The sequence below is a fragment of the Antrostomus carolinensis genome, unplaced genomic scaffold (assembly GCF_000700745.2).
Source record: "Antrostomus carolinensis isolate BGI_N321 unplaced genomic scaffold, ASM70074v2 scaffold29017, whole genome shotgun sequence".
Lineage (NCBI taxonomy): Eukaryota > Metazoa > Chordata > Aves > Caprimulgiformes > Caprimulgidae > Antrostomus > Antrostomus carolinensis.
Window position 1 is genome coordinate 24,550 of NW_010325783.1, and position 14,098 is coordinate 38,647.

A 14,098-nucleotide genomic window follows, 5' to 3' on the forward strand; every position below is an offset into this window, starting at 1 on the left:
CTGAAATGTAACTGTGGACTGAGCTAGGCTGCAGCTGGGTACCAGGGTGTGGCACTACTGCCCATCCTCGCAGCAGGACTTCTGGAGAGCTTGAATTGATCCTGCTTCCTTTCCAGGGTCACCCCACCAGTGTTATCTCTTTTGGGTGGGCTCCTGTGCTGATGCAGAGCCTGAGCAATGTGAGTGAGGTTGTGCAGTGCTCCAGAGGTTTGTCAGCTGGCAGTGACAAACATCCCAGCCCCTTTTGTAGCCCTCAGCACAGCATCTATACACGTACCCTGCAGGACATTCTGTATTAGGCCGGTACTGGCCACATGCTGGGCTAGTCTTGTATTTGTCACGCATGAGGTGTAGTAGCTGCCCGGAGTATGTAACAGCTCTCTGGTATCAGTAGTGGCTGGCAGTGTTATGACAGTGCTGTGCTTGAGGCAGGTCCATTATGGTGCACAGGGATTTTAAATGAAGTGCTAAGCCTACCTGCTTACAATTCCAGTTTGTAAGAAATGGTTTGTGTGGATTTGCAAGTCCTGAGCTGTCTCAGTCCTGGAGATAATGTGCTTAAGCCCATATATTTATAGACTTACTTTACTTGCCAGAAGAGGTTAACCTTGTCAGGGGAAGGGAAGGAAGGAATTAATTTTTTTTTTTTTTAAAGAACCTGTGGCATCCCCAGGCCCTCACAAAGCTGTTACTGAGCAGATCTGATCTGAATCCTGAAATAATAGTTTGTACTTGAACACCCATCCAATGTCATCTGGTGTTGGTTTTGCTCTGGAGGGTGTTGGCTCTTAGTTTGCATTTCAGTGATGCCTTCCGTGCCTGCAGTCTAGACTTTACATGCATGGCTCTATAAAGGTCCTGAGGATTAGGGAGGCTTAAATGAATAGCATCCAAAGGGCTAGCATGCCTTGCTGGTATCTTCCAGCTTCTCTTCCTACTGACTTGCAAGCTTCTGGGTCCCAAATGAGCAAGCTCCATGGAGCTGTTTCCTGTTGCTAGGCCTTGTTGACCCATTAGTCATCTCGAAGGAAAACCAATTAGGAAAATGGAGTGCTCTTCTCTTTGATGGCATATCTACCAAAATTGTGACAGAAGATAAATGGCTGCAGTCCCTGCAGCGCTTCTGCCTTAGTCCTCTCTTCCTAACATCCTTTTCGATTTTCTTTTCATTCAACCTCTATCTGTCAAATTGATGCATTTCCCTGCCTGGCATCCTACAGTCCCTCTAAATTACTGCTAGTTTGAAGCGAGTTCATGACTTGTTCTGGGAACTCCTTCCGCTCAGAAGTGCCTTCAGCTGCAGACAGTCTTTGCCTCTGTATTTTTCTTTCCCTGGTGGAGTCCAGAGGGGAGATCCAGCCCACTCGTGTGAGTGGGTGTGTGCTTGTGTGGCTTCCGAATCCTTGCCAAAAGCCTGAGGTTGTGCACGCCATCCCCCCTGCTATGCTTTGGCCATTAGGGCTTTGCAGGCTTGTGTGCGGGTCAGACAAGAACCTGAGAGTCTGCCACAGGGTTGGAAGATCAGTGGTGGGCCTGGGTGGGATTGGATACTGGTTGCTGAGATAGTCCCTTGTGTCAGCCACTAAGCTGGAAGCCCCATCCAGCCCAGGGGTTGAATTTAAGTAACCCTGTTGCTACCACGTCTGAAAAATTTAACTATCAGGAGTTTATAATTGAATAAAGAATTTGAATAAAAGAATCTGGAGATATTTTTTAGGGGGGGGGAAAGTAATGCTTTTTTTCTTCATCTCTGCAGGATATTGCTCGTCTCCTACAACAGAAAGAACTGCAGGAAGAAAAAAAGCGCAAGAAGCACTACCCAGAATCCCAGGGATATACAGTCTATGAAGATAGCTATTATGCAGAAAATGGAGGTATGTCTGCCAGTTAAAGGATCAAGATCATGGCAGTATAGATGAACCTGGTGATCTGGAAACTCTATATTAGGAGATTTAACTTATTCTACAGTCCTGCATTTGGCACTGTAATATTGCATCAGTTTCCAGGGTCAGGATCAGACTTTATTCTAGAATCAGGAAATAATAATTAAAAAAAAAATGGAGAAGACAATTTTATAATTTTTTGTGTCCTAGAAGGTGGCCTAAAGGACAGGCGTAGGGGGTGTGGTGTGTATATGTGCAGGCACACCCATGCATGCATGTTTGAAAAGGGCTTGTGGAAAAAGACAGTAGCTGATAGTACTGATAAGCCACAGTTACTTCTGTGTAGCACCGCAAGTGTGTGGGGGAGAAATGCAGATGCATTTCCATGCTTGCATTTGAAGAGAAATGGTTCTCTGTGCTCATCTGCAATGCTGGCATGACTGTGTGTATAAAAGAATAAATGCTGGTTCATGGAACAGCCTTTCAAAAATAACTCCTTGCAGGTATGTATCCAAGCATTAAAATTAGTACAACCTCTTTTGAATGACTTACTGAATAACAAGGTCATGTCCACAGAATGTCTCTGCTGTGATTATCATCTGGAACTGTATGTTGTGGAAAACATATTACCCACAGCACTGTATTGCTTTCTCTTGGTTGGCTTTTTTGATTGAATACAGACCCTCTTTAAATTGGGAGGAGAGAATCAGGGTGTGTTTAATTATGGAACAATCTGGGGCTGGCTTTGCTGTGCACTGGTGGTGGTTCTTGTATTCTTTCTTCAAAAAAAAAATGTGGTGGGGAAGAGACGGGCTGCTTTTGATTAACAGATTGTGAAGATGAAGATCAAACCTCTTCTCACTTTAACATCAGTACCATTGGTGATTTTAAATGTCTTTTATTTGAACTTATACAACGTATTTTAGTTTCAATTGGGAAGAAGTTTGAGGATGGCTAAGAAAGCACAAAGTACAAAACAGTAGCCAAGTGGAAACTTCGTGACCACAAGTCCTGCTACGTGTAGAGAGCTGGGAAGGACTTTGATCTTGGAGTCTTATGGCCAAATCACCCTTCAATTTTTCAGAATTAAAGGAGACAAGTCTCTGAAAAAAATACAATATAGGTAATAGTTTTGCCATGCAGAGATGGTAGGACAAGATGGATTTTTACAACAGAAATAATCTGACGAAAGCCTGTGACTCTCTGAACTGAGGCTGCGGTGTGAGTTTGGAGAGCAGGGTATCTTGTGGGTCTGATTTTTCTTCCTGCAATAAGCTGTAGGTTTGGAGATGAGGCAGAAGGTGTTTTGTCTGACCATTCATAGTAGTGCTGCTCTTGGGCTGCACTCAGTAAAAACTAGAAAAAACTGGAGTGGATTTTGATGCCTGAATCATCTAGTCCATTGATCTGGAACCTCTGAAATACTTGGGTACCTTTTCATTAGGTTTTAGCATCCTCAATTTGTATCATTCTCATTACTTGTGCACTTAAACAAACAAACAAAAGTCTTTGCTTTATTTGGGTTTTATTCTGTCTTGAGACTGAATAAAAATTTACCCACATCCAGGAGGAATGTGGATTAGGGCTATTCCTCCAAAGCAATCTGAGCTCTTAAAAAGTGGAAAAATAAACATGAAAAAGAGTTCCTCCCAGAAGTGCCTGTGCCATGAAAAACATTTTTGTATTCACTCAATCACTTGCTGCTTGAGAGAGAAACTCCAGGACCTAAAGAGTGTTTACATGGCCCCTGCAGAAAGTGCCTCAGGAACCGGCACCTGCTGAGGAGTTTATTGCCCTGAAATACCCCAAAAGCAAATCTGCTCGGGCTGTCAGGCATGGTTGTGTTACCTGCAGCAATCACTTCCCAGCGCGGCCACACTTAGCTCTTTCATGATCTCCTGCTCTCTGCTGCTGTATCTATTGAGCTTTCCTTAAGGATAAAATTGAATTAATTCTTTGACCCTTGTTAGTATTGTTCAAAAACTGACTCTTACTTTCATACTCTGGTTTCCGTTGTTCAGTAAGTCACTTCCATTGTTTTATTGGATATTTATTTTCTGTAAATCATGTGAATGATCTAAAACTGAACAGAAGAACAACCAGTTAACAGGAACTGCTGTGGTTACTCTTACAGTTCTTGGATTTTTAAAAATATACCTGTTCGGGATAAAAGTCACACAGATTTGTTTTTCAGGTGGATTTTCTGTAGGCTGTATTTTTGCTGGCTCTGAAAAAGTTTTTTCTGAGTAGAATGACTTGAAGGGAACATTCAGTTTTGGTGTGGTGTGGTTTATTTTTTTTTTTTTTTACTCTGAAATCTAGATGATTGTAAGAAAGGCAGAGCTATTTATTAAAACAGAATACAGTGCAGTGAAATCTCTTTTCAGTATTTTTAGATAGTATAAAAAAACCTGTCAGCAGTGGTGAAGGAAAGTCTTACGCTGCTGGGTTGTGTTTTTTTGTGTAGTTCTGTTTCAAATCAGCCTCTATTTCAAGGCAATTTTTTTCTTCAGAAATACGCCTTCATTCTGAAAAGCTGTTGTAGAGAGATAATAGTTCAGTCAGTGCAATGATTTCTCTAAGCATGTAGGTTGATTGGAAAATAAATTGATCAGCAGATTATATACAAGGCAGACTGCTGCATCCTCATAGTTCTGTCAAGTTTATTACTAAAACCAAAAGCAAAGAAAATTTCCACCTGCTTTCTGGAAAGCACGGAGGAAACAACCTTGCCAAGCTGCTGAGTAAGCAGCTTTTCCAGCTACATTGCTGAGGTCAGGAACCTGGGTTTTGTGAAGTATTATCATGCCCTTAAATTTCCGTAACCCTTTCTGCAGTCAGAGCCTAAACTTTTATTTACACAGTGAATCAGTGCGGTCCCTGAAACTTCTGGGTCTGCAAAGAGATACATGACAGACTATGGTGGAAGATATTTGGATGCTGCAGCTATCCATCATCTCATTCTCGCTTTTTTAAAAAAAATAAATTAAAATTAAAAAATTGCATCTCTCCCTTCTGCTTTATGTGGGTGTTCCCCCCATTAGGCTGTTAGATGAGACCTTTTTTTCTGATGAAAAGCTTTGTGCCTGGAGACAGGTCAAGGAACCGGTGTTCATAAACCAAGATCCAACCTGACCCTCTGCTTTGCCTCTCCTGGCCTTACACCCCGCTGTTGCCTCCCGGCCTCACCTGCATTTCACACCCTCCTTTGCAAGCCTTTCTCTGAGGGTTCCAGTATCCTGCAGCAGTGATGTGTCACCAAGAGCTGAACTGCTCTCCTGGCTGTTCTTCAGCCCCAATGGCATCATTAGAAGTCCTTCATCTCCTTGTTGGCTTGTTCTTGTCTTAGGAGATGCTCAGACACAGTTTGGGGATGGACCTGTGTTTTCTGCTCCAACCCTGTTGCCTCCCGTACTGCCAGTCTGCCGTTTCACTCCGTCCCCTGTTATATCCTGTGAGCATTATATCCCTGTTACTTTTCTTGCTGATCCTGCCATGCTTTGCCTGCATTTCCACCTTCTTGCATCAAGGTCCCTCATCTGCACGCTGTGAGTCTGACCTCACTGAACCACCATTAACCCCCACACCACTAACCCACTCCTTGTTTGTCCCCTCGTTGCTCAGAGCACCCCCGGGGTGACCCCAGAGAGCAGGTTTCTGAGCCTCGCAGGGCACGCAGTGGTGACAGGCGCATGCACCGGCGGAGAGAGCACCGAGAAGCACCCTCCCCTTTGTTCGACGGTGCCTCCGAATACAGGCATTTCCCCTCGGAGAATCGTCGGAGGTCTCCTCAACCAGGGGAAGCCAGCAATGGCCATCGGCAGGAGTGGAAATCAGCCAGCCAGGGGAGGTCCAGGAGGCCTCCTACTCTTGAACTGGTAAATGAGGCTGAGCGTGGCACCTGTGACCACAGCAATAGCTGGGAGCCGCGGGAGAGGAGAGCAGCCAACAGGGAGAAGGCTCGTAGACCTCTCAGTCTTGACCTGGAGTTAGAGCATGGACTCACAGACCAGGCACGGCACAGCAGAAAGCCAAGAAGGCAAGACAGAGAAAAGCACCTTCCTCTTCTTGAGATGGAGCTGGAGGCTGAGCAGGAGACCTGGCATCAGGGCAGCAGCCAGCTGGTGCGCCCCGAAAAACACAAATCTCGTCATCAGGGCCACTCGTCACACAGGATGGTGCGTGACGAGAAGCTCCATGATGCTGAATTTAGAGATGATCATAGGAGGGGTGAGGAGAGAGACTGCAAAAGGGCAGGACAGAGGAGACATTCTCCCTCCACACACGCTGTGACCCAGGGGAAGGCTGGAGACTGCCAGCAAAAATCAGGTAACCAAGTGATGGGGAAGGTGTACGTACGTGTGGGGATGGACCTTTGTGCGCCCCATCCTGGTATGTGAAATCTGTGTTGTTTCCTTTGAAGATGCTGATCTCCAATATGCACTGCAATGTGTGCATGGTGAATCCTGCCCAGGTTTCTCCCTTATTTACTGAGATTTCTCTTACCCATTAATGTTCTTGCACTGTTGTATTTCCTGACATGTTCCATGGCATCAGAGAGGATGAGTAAGAAGGTATTGTTGGAAATGGTGCCCTTGGTATCCTGCATTTAAGAAAAAAAACCAAACAAATAAAAAAAAAAACAAAACAACAACAACCAGGTTTTGTTTGCATTATATATTTTGTGGTCTCTTTGCACAGGAGGAAAAAGAAAAAAGCTAACAAAACCCAAATGTTGTCATTACACTTGTATTTTGTTGATTTGATATGCAGGACTGTAAGTGAGTACAGTTTGCTTAAGCACTAACAAGCCAGCAGTTTCCATCCTCTTCTTATTGAAAACCTTGCTGACATGATCAATTTACTTTGGGCAAAGTTCAGTTGAGGCACTAGGTGTCCAGCTGGGCTGTATTTGTAAAATGGAGTTTGTCACCTCCTGTACAAGTGAATTTTTCTGGGAAATGTGTACCTGTGTAGTTCTTGCTGTTTAATAATGCTTGGGGACCAATGGGTTTTAAAGATCCAGATCCATCTTTCTGCTTTTAAAACCACACTGGGGGCGGGGGTGACCTGTTTCTTAGTGGAAGTTTAGAGACCTGCATCTGTCTGTCACAGCATGGGAAACTTGTGCTTTAAGCCTTCTAACTGGTCTTCACTTGGATAAGGTGGGGATGATAATGCATGTCCCTCTCTAGACAAGCTGGGAGAATTATTCCTTGTCTTCGTCATGCAAAAGTTTTCTTTGGGGAAGTGGAAGGTGTTAATCTGGTCTTTTTATACAATCAGGGGATCGTGATTTGCCCTGATACAATGTGGTTCTGGGTGACTCAGTATCGCATCACGTTGAGTCAAAATATCCAGAAGCTCACATCCTCTTCCTGTGAGCCATGGTCACAGTGGGCTTCGTTCTCCCCCGAGTGTGGGCAGAAGTGATGTGGAAGTAATATTTATTTATTTAAAATAAAGCCTGGCACTGATCAGTGTGGAAAGAAAGCTCAGCCTTGGGCTGGCCAGCAAACAATTCCTGGAAATTTACTTTTATTCTTCATAGAAGTAATGCTGTTGGCCACACTGATACTCATTCCAGCATGGTAAAAATGTGTTTACCTTGACCTTGGAAGCACTCGGAGTAATTGAATTCTGACCGAGCTGGTGCTTTTTGACAGAGTTTCTGTGCTAGATGGAGATTGCAGCTCTTCATAGCTTGGATTGATCAAAGTGTGCTGGGAAAGGACAGGTCCTATGCTTAACCATAACGTGCCAGAGCTGAAGTTTTCCTCTTATGCTAAGATGGCTTGTTAGAAGGTGGTAATTGCTTAAGATCATTGATTAATTGATTCAAACAAAACAACGAGCAGAATCCCCACATGCCTTCTTTAATACCTGTAGAAGAGGTGTTTTCATATTCCATGGTTTTATTCTGGGTTGATGTGTGAGGTCTCTTGCCCTCTGGAGTTTGAAGTTTTTGGGATGCTTGGTAGAGTATGATGGTAGTTTGTTGGCAGATGCACAGAAAGTTTTTCAAGGTCCGTTAGTTACTTCATGTTTTTGCCCTTGTTCTTACAAGATGGGAAGGAAACTGATAGGTGGCCCAGTAAGATCTAACAGGTATTTATAATAAATGTGTAAATGGTGTAGCTAGAGGCATGAAAGTTTTGAGTGAAACTTTCTGGGTTTGAGATGGAAGAGAGAGACATCTGGAGAGTTTGTATGCTTCAGACATAAAGCAGAAAGCTCATTTAGATGTCTGAGATGTCTGTACAATACAGTTCAGACTGCAGATGGAAGAAGAAGACATTCATTGTGTGTGAGTGAAGTGATGCATTTTACAATAGGGATACAGTGAGACTCCTTCGATGGCCTGGTGCAAATAGACTATGGACAGACTCTCAAAATGCAACTTTTCCAATCACTTGGAGATGGTTTTACTTTTAAAATAAACAAGTAAAACTCTGTATTCAAAGCAAGAATTGAACCTTGTATGAACTTCAAAAATGTTTACTTGGCTTCTTTCTCATTGTGAATTGTAAAATTCATGGGTCAGCCCAAGGAAGAAATTGTCTGAAACCTCATGTGAGCCTGTCCCAGGCAAATTTTGGAGCCAATGCTGCTCCAGCAGTGTGTTCACAGACTTGTGACAGGTCTTGGGCTGCTCTCTGCTGCCCAGTTTTGCCAGTGTACCTGTATCAATGCAGAGTGTGAAAAATTACGATTCCTTTGCTAGCATAGCTGTGTCAGCAAAAGACTGCTTCAAGGGACATGGCCTCTTCTGCCATATAGTTGCATTTTTCATATAAGACATGATATATCAGATATTTTTGTATGCATAGAGAAACCTCCCTAAGGTGCATGCTGCACCTCAGCTGAAAATACTGTCAGACCAGCTGTCTGGCAGGTATGCTGTCATGGTCTCTGGTTCCCTAGAGAGGGGCTTTTGCAGGTGGCTGAGGAGATGCTGGGGATTTTCTTACTAAAGCATTCGGAAAATGTTTGAGTTGATTGTTTTGTCTCAAAATTCTATAGGCTCTAAGTTGAGGGGGACAAACCAAGCCACCTGTGATACACCCCGAAGGGAACAGGAGTTATCCGATGCAGAGATTGCTCGGAAGCTGCAGGAGGAAGAGCTCCTGGTAAGTAGAGAGGATGCATTAGTCAACTCAAAGGAACTAAGGTAGCCTGGGATGACAACTTTATTTTATAAACCTTTTATATCTGTGTGGTGGTTTCACCCTTTTGTTTTGCATCCAGACACAGCCTGCTCGCTCACTCTCACCCCTCCAGGGAGTAGGGAAGAGAATTGGAAAGAAAAGGGCAAGGAGACTCACGGGTTGAGATAAAAACTATTTACTAATTCAAATAAAATGATAATGATAACAACTGTAATAACAGAATATACCATAGAGTGATGCACAGTGCCCTCCCAGTCCTGATGCAGCTGTGAACCAGCCAAACATGATGACCATGGGCTCCAGCAGCAACTAATAACATTAGTACCTTATCCACATTCTTCTCATAAGAAATCCTACACTGAAACTAAAACACAGCTATTCTACAAAGAAGAAAACTCTATCCTAGCAAAACCAGGGCAATTTGATAGTGACTTTAAGACCTAAGGTCTTGCTGCTGTGCATTCTGGTAATTACATTTGTCTCCCATACACACACAAATGGAGTGACAGCTGATGTCCAGCCAGTAGATCCCTATTTTCTGAAATAAACACCACAGAATGAAACTTTTGAAGCAGAGTGATATCAAATGAACATTTTCAGGCAGCTAAAGATGGCGTGTGGTCAGCCCAGAAGTGAGATGGGCCAGTGTCCATCTTTGAGAGAGAGGGCAGCAGAGTGGGCAGTGTGCCTGGCAAATAGATGAGGGAAAAACTCAGCTGAATAACTGAAAGGACAGTTTGATGTTGAATTGTGAGGTAAGTATTGAGGTAGCTAAGTATATTTGGAGAGGATGGTGGCATATTGGTATGGGTGCCTACTTGCCCCAATAAGTTAATTGGTATGAATAATTCAAACTCAGAGGTGTTTTCTTTTTTCTTCCCCTCTTTTTTTTTCTTATTTTTTTTTTTTCTTTTCAGGCTAACGAGGCAGATCAGAAGGCAGCTCAAGTAGCCCAAGATGAGGTGAGCAAGAAGTCAAATGATTGCAGTATTCCTGTACTTGTGGAAACTGCTAAACCCTACTTGTCCCCTCTGACCCTCTAGTTGTTCTTTTCTGCCCTTGTAAGGGGAGCTCAGGGCTCCAGTGGGGTTTGCTCCTAGCTGGTTTTCATGTATGTGCTCAGGCTGGCCAAGCAGGGAGTTGTGCTGCCTGTTGCAACCATGGCAGAGGAAGGAAGTTCATGGCTGTGTAAGTGCATCTCTTGTAACTGAGCCCCAAGGGAGACTTGCCAGAGATGCTGCAAGATGAACGCCCACATTGAAAGAAAAGGGATAAAGGGCAGAAAGGCTCTGCAAACGCAGCTCTGGCCAATCAGGGATCCACTGGCAATGCTGCATGTAGTCAGTCTTAATTCTGACTTAATTCTTGTCACTTGATTCCTGATCACAGATGGGTGAAATCTTGGCTTTGCACCCCTCCCATTCAGCAGCTGTCCATGGTAAAGGGTTTAAGTAACAAACCCACAAAAGCAGTAAAACTGTCTGACACACTCTTTGTATTTTCCCTCTAGGAAATTGCCCGACTCTTGATGGCTGAGGAGAAAAAGGCTTTAAAGAAAGGGAGAGAGAGAGAAAGGTCTTCCTTTGAAAAGAGGAGGCATGATCAAGACTGGAAGGTATATGAAGCTTCAGAAGGCACAGCAAATGAAGTGCTATAATGTTATTCACATTTCCAAAGGGAGGTGAGGGTTTGTGGTGAGAGTAAAAGGAATGATGCACGCTCTTGCATCCGAAGCATCTTGCTGCCTGTTATTCAGATGCTTCCCAAGCCTTTTGGAGCTACTTCTTTGGTTAGATGCTCTTTGGCTTCAGCCTCAAGCAAGGTAAGCCTTGGGCTCTAGCCTTGGAGGTTGACACTGGATGTCACAGCACCTTATGACCTCCCTCAAGCACTGTCAGTCCTCCTGGTACAGGACCTTTCCTCTGCTGAAATCTTGACAGTAGCAATGAAAGGAGTAGTTGGTTCTGTTTGTGCACCTCAGGTATAAGGACAACACAGCTGCTCCAGTTGGCACTCTGCTCTGTAATAAAATTGGCTCTGTAATGAAAGTATTGAGTGTATCCAGCTTAGGTTTTTGTATGAGTAATACTACAGAGCCTTGGCTAACCGATGTGGAAGGTGACAGGAAACAGATTTCATGACCTACACTGGTAAGGTGCTAAAGGGAGTGTTGTGTTAATCTTGGGGCCAGTTGGAGGTAGCTCTGCTGTTTTCAGCCTCCTTACTGTGTTTGAGTGGTTGCAGGAGCACAGCTGCATGCAGCTGGTCCCATGTGCTCAGCCCAGCCATGTGCACAGGCATTACACGCTGAGTGCTTTTGACCCCAGCCTCAGGACGGGTCCCCCAGCACTGTATTATATTTAGAGCAAAAATTGAGTTTGGCTCAGCAAGACTGAGTTTCATTTACTGGAAATTAGTCCTTATGCTGCTGTCTGCACGTGTCTGGCTGTAGTTAGTTGTGTGCATCAACTGAGCATGAAAGGACTGCATGGAGCTGTGGGAGCCTCCATGCACTGGCTGGTGTCTTGCAAAGCAGGTAGTGAGCTGCTTTCCCTTCTTCTTCTTCCCATCAGCATGATGCAAGTGAGTCCACACGCTCAAGGTCAAAAGAAGGGCCTGAAACTCAGCGACACAGAAGTGACAGGTCTTCAAGGTGAGCTTGAACTGGCTGGTAAAAATGGGGAAATGCAGTTGGGAACCTGCTCAGAAGCTGAGTCCTAGGGAGGAGTTGTGGGGTGACCAGCCTGACCCACCCACAAGGGCTTGGTAGAGGGCAGAGGTTTTAGCACTGAAGAGAGGTGGAGGGCACAGAGCTTGTGAGTTGCTCAGTGACGTACGTCACTTGCTGTGCTTGTGGCATTTGTCCATATCAGTCTCTCTGCCTGGTGCTGATGGAGATTGATGAGCTTGTGCAGTGACATTTGTTAAATGGCAGAGAAACACTGAGGTGGTTAAAGAGCTTCTGGGGATGTGAAACCAAATGTCATCTATGGGCAGGAAGGAGTAATCATGATGCATTTGCCCAGCTGCTCCCGTGGGTTCTTGCTCCCAGTTAAGCCCTGTACAATACTCCTGCTGCTCTGTGTGGACACGCCCCTTCAATACATTGTGCTTTGGGGTACCTCATCCCAGAGCTGCTGGGAATGTGCTGTAGCCCAGTGCTGCTTCTGAATCACTTGGTACCCTGGCCTGATGCTCCTCATGAGGGACTGAACCATGGAAGTGACCCTGGTGGCTTCGATTTCCAATCCAGATAGGAGCCTAGAAATTCTTGTTGAATTTGATAAAGAAACAATAAATGAGGTGTGCAGGTGGAGACTGAGAGAGATCTTACTAAAATACTCTGGGGTTAAAACTGGGCAAGCATTAAACACTTAAAAATGTTGCTCTTTTGAGTGAGGTTTGCATCAAACTTCATAATGGAATTTCTTTGTTTCCTGACAACTTGAAACTATTATTTAATGAAAGCTATCCATGAGAATTAGTAAATACCGTGTATTTCTCACTGCAGAAACAGTAACAGGCTGTGCTCAAAGGAGCTGGTTTGCAGGTAGAAAATCTGGGCCAGACGCAGTTTGCATCCAACTGACAGGGACCAACCAGGCAGCTGAGATGTTGCTTTTCCCATGCTGTTATTACCTTTGATTTTTAATTTCCACCCCCCCGCCCCCAACACTTTTTTTCACTGTTGTGCTTGGCAGGTCGCAGCCTCTCCTTGATGGCTCTGAACACAGTCGGTATTACACAAGCCAGCCCAGCCCCTTGCGCCAGATCCCCAAACCTGAGCACTCTCCTAAAGGTAGGATCAAGCCCTTGGTTGCCCCAGCGCTTTGGTTATTGTGGGCTGTTGTCCTCAAATAAGCAGCCTGCAGAACAGGATGTTTGAAGGAGATACTATTAGAGAGGAGGGATAGATGCTATTGCCCCAGCAGCCAGGTGATGTTTGAGTTGTACTTGGCTGAGCATGTTGCAGGCTGAGAGACTAAAAAGCTGAATTGGTTTCCCTTGAATTTGTCAAACTGTTCTCTGCATATCCTCCATGATCTCTTAATGATGAATGACTGTAAATCCAGGCAGCAAATGAAGGAGAAATAACATGAAGGAAATGACACAATGGATTTTAGGTGACTCACTAGTATCAAACAAGACAAAACCTTGCAGTATCACCTGTCTGGCAGGCGGATGGGATGATCAGGCAGAAGCTTGTCCTGAGAACAGGCTTGTTTTGTTCCTGTAGCATCTCAGCACTGCTTTGTTAGCTTGTTTCCCGAAATCAGTTGGCACAAGAGCAGTGTGATTAGGGTCATCCCTTAGTTTTTTAAATCTCAATGCCAATTATCTTGAGTTATCTGTAGAGTCTCTGGGGGAGGAAAGGGGCAGCCAGAGTTTGACTCAATTGCTCAAATTTCTTCCAGTTCCACTGATTGTGACTTAAAGGTGGACAGTTTACTTCCCAGAACTTAAAAGTCTGCAAAATCTTTGCATTCTCTCATTCATCAAACAAGCTGGAAAGTAGATGGTCTCTTATAGAGTCTGTAAGCCCAGGGTTAATTCCATTTCCTTTAGTGAGACTGTGCAATGTGGCTGCAGTGCCGTTCACAGCCTAGAAGAAATGCGAATGTCTTGTCTTTCTTGCCGACCTACCCTTCCTTTTGCTTGAGTAACGTGACACACAGTTCCCATGTTGGCATTCGGCTTTATCAGTAGCCTGGAAGTCACACAGACATCCAAGAGGGCAGGATATGTAAAAGATGACTGCAGGTAGTATTTTCTCCACCAGAATCTATCCTTACAGATTTTTTCTTTCTGTTTTGCTTTCCAGGTTCCCGTAGGAAGCAGTAAACTGTGCTAGCCTTTGCTTTGGTACTGACTCTTCTGTAGCAAACATTACTGGAATTGCCAGGCAACTTTCTCAATTCCTTACCCAATGGGAGGTATAGCCTCCACTCCCAGGATCTCCTCTTTAAGTGTCATCATATTAATAAGGAACACTTGTTTGTTTCAATTTCTTACTCATATGTGATCACTTAAGCAGTACAGTATAAT

At 44.4% G+C, this 14,098-nt stretch overlaps 1 protein-coding gene across 1 annotated transcript in view; it reads left to right on the forward strand.

The window, feature by feature from the left end:
* Positions 1 to 13,894, forward strand: part of CCDC50 (coiled-coil domain containing 50) — a gene marked incomplete at its 5' end in the record, with an annotated part of 21,961 nt that extends 8,067 nt beyond the window's left edge. Inside the window, 7 exons of the mRNA XM_029085811.1 lie at positions 1,757 to 1,874; positions 8,907 to 9,013; positions 9,970 to 10,014; positions 10,563 to 10,667; positions 11,626 to 11,705; positions 12,754 to 12,851; positions 13,875 to 13,894. Of these exons, the coding sequence (XP_028941644.1) occupies positions 1,757 to 1,874; positions 8,907 to 9,013; positions 9,970 to 10,014; positions 10,563 to 10,667; positions 11,626 to 11,705; positions 12,754 to 12,851; positions 13,875 to 13,894 (573 nt within the window). The remainder of the gene's footprint in view (positions 1 to 1,756; positions 1,875 to 8,906; positions 9,014 to 9,969; positions 10,015 to 10,562; positions 10,668 to 11,625; positions 11,706 to 12,753; positions 12,852 to 13,874) is intronic.
* Between the last annotated feature and the right edge of the window lie 204 nt (positions 13,895 to 14,098).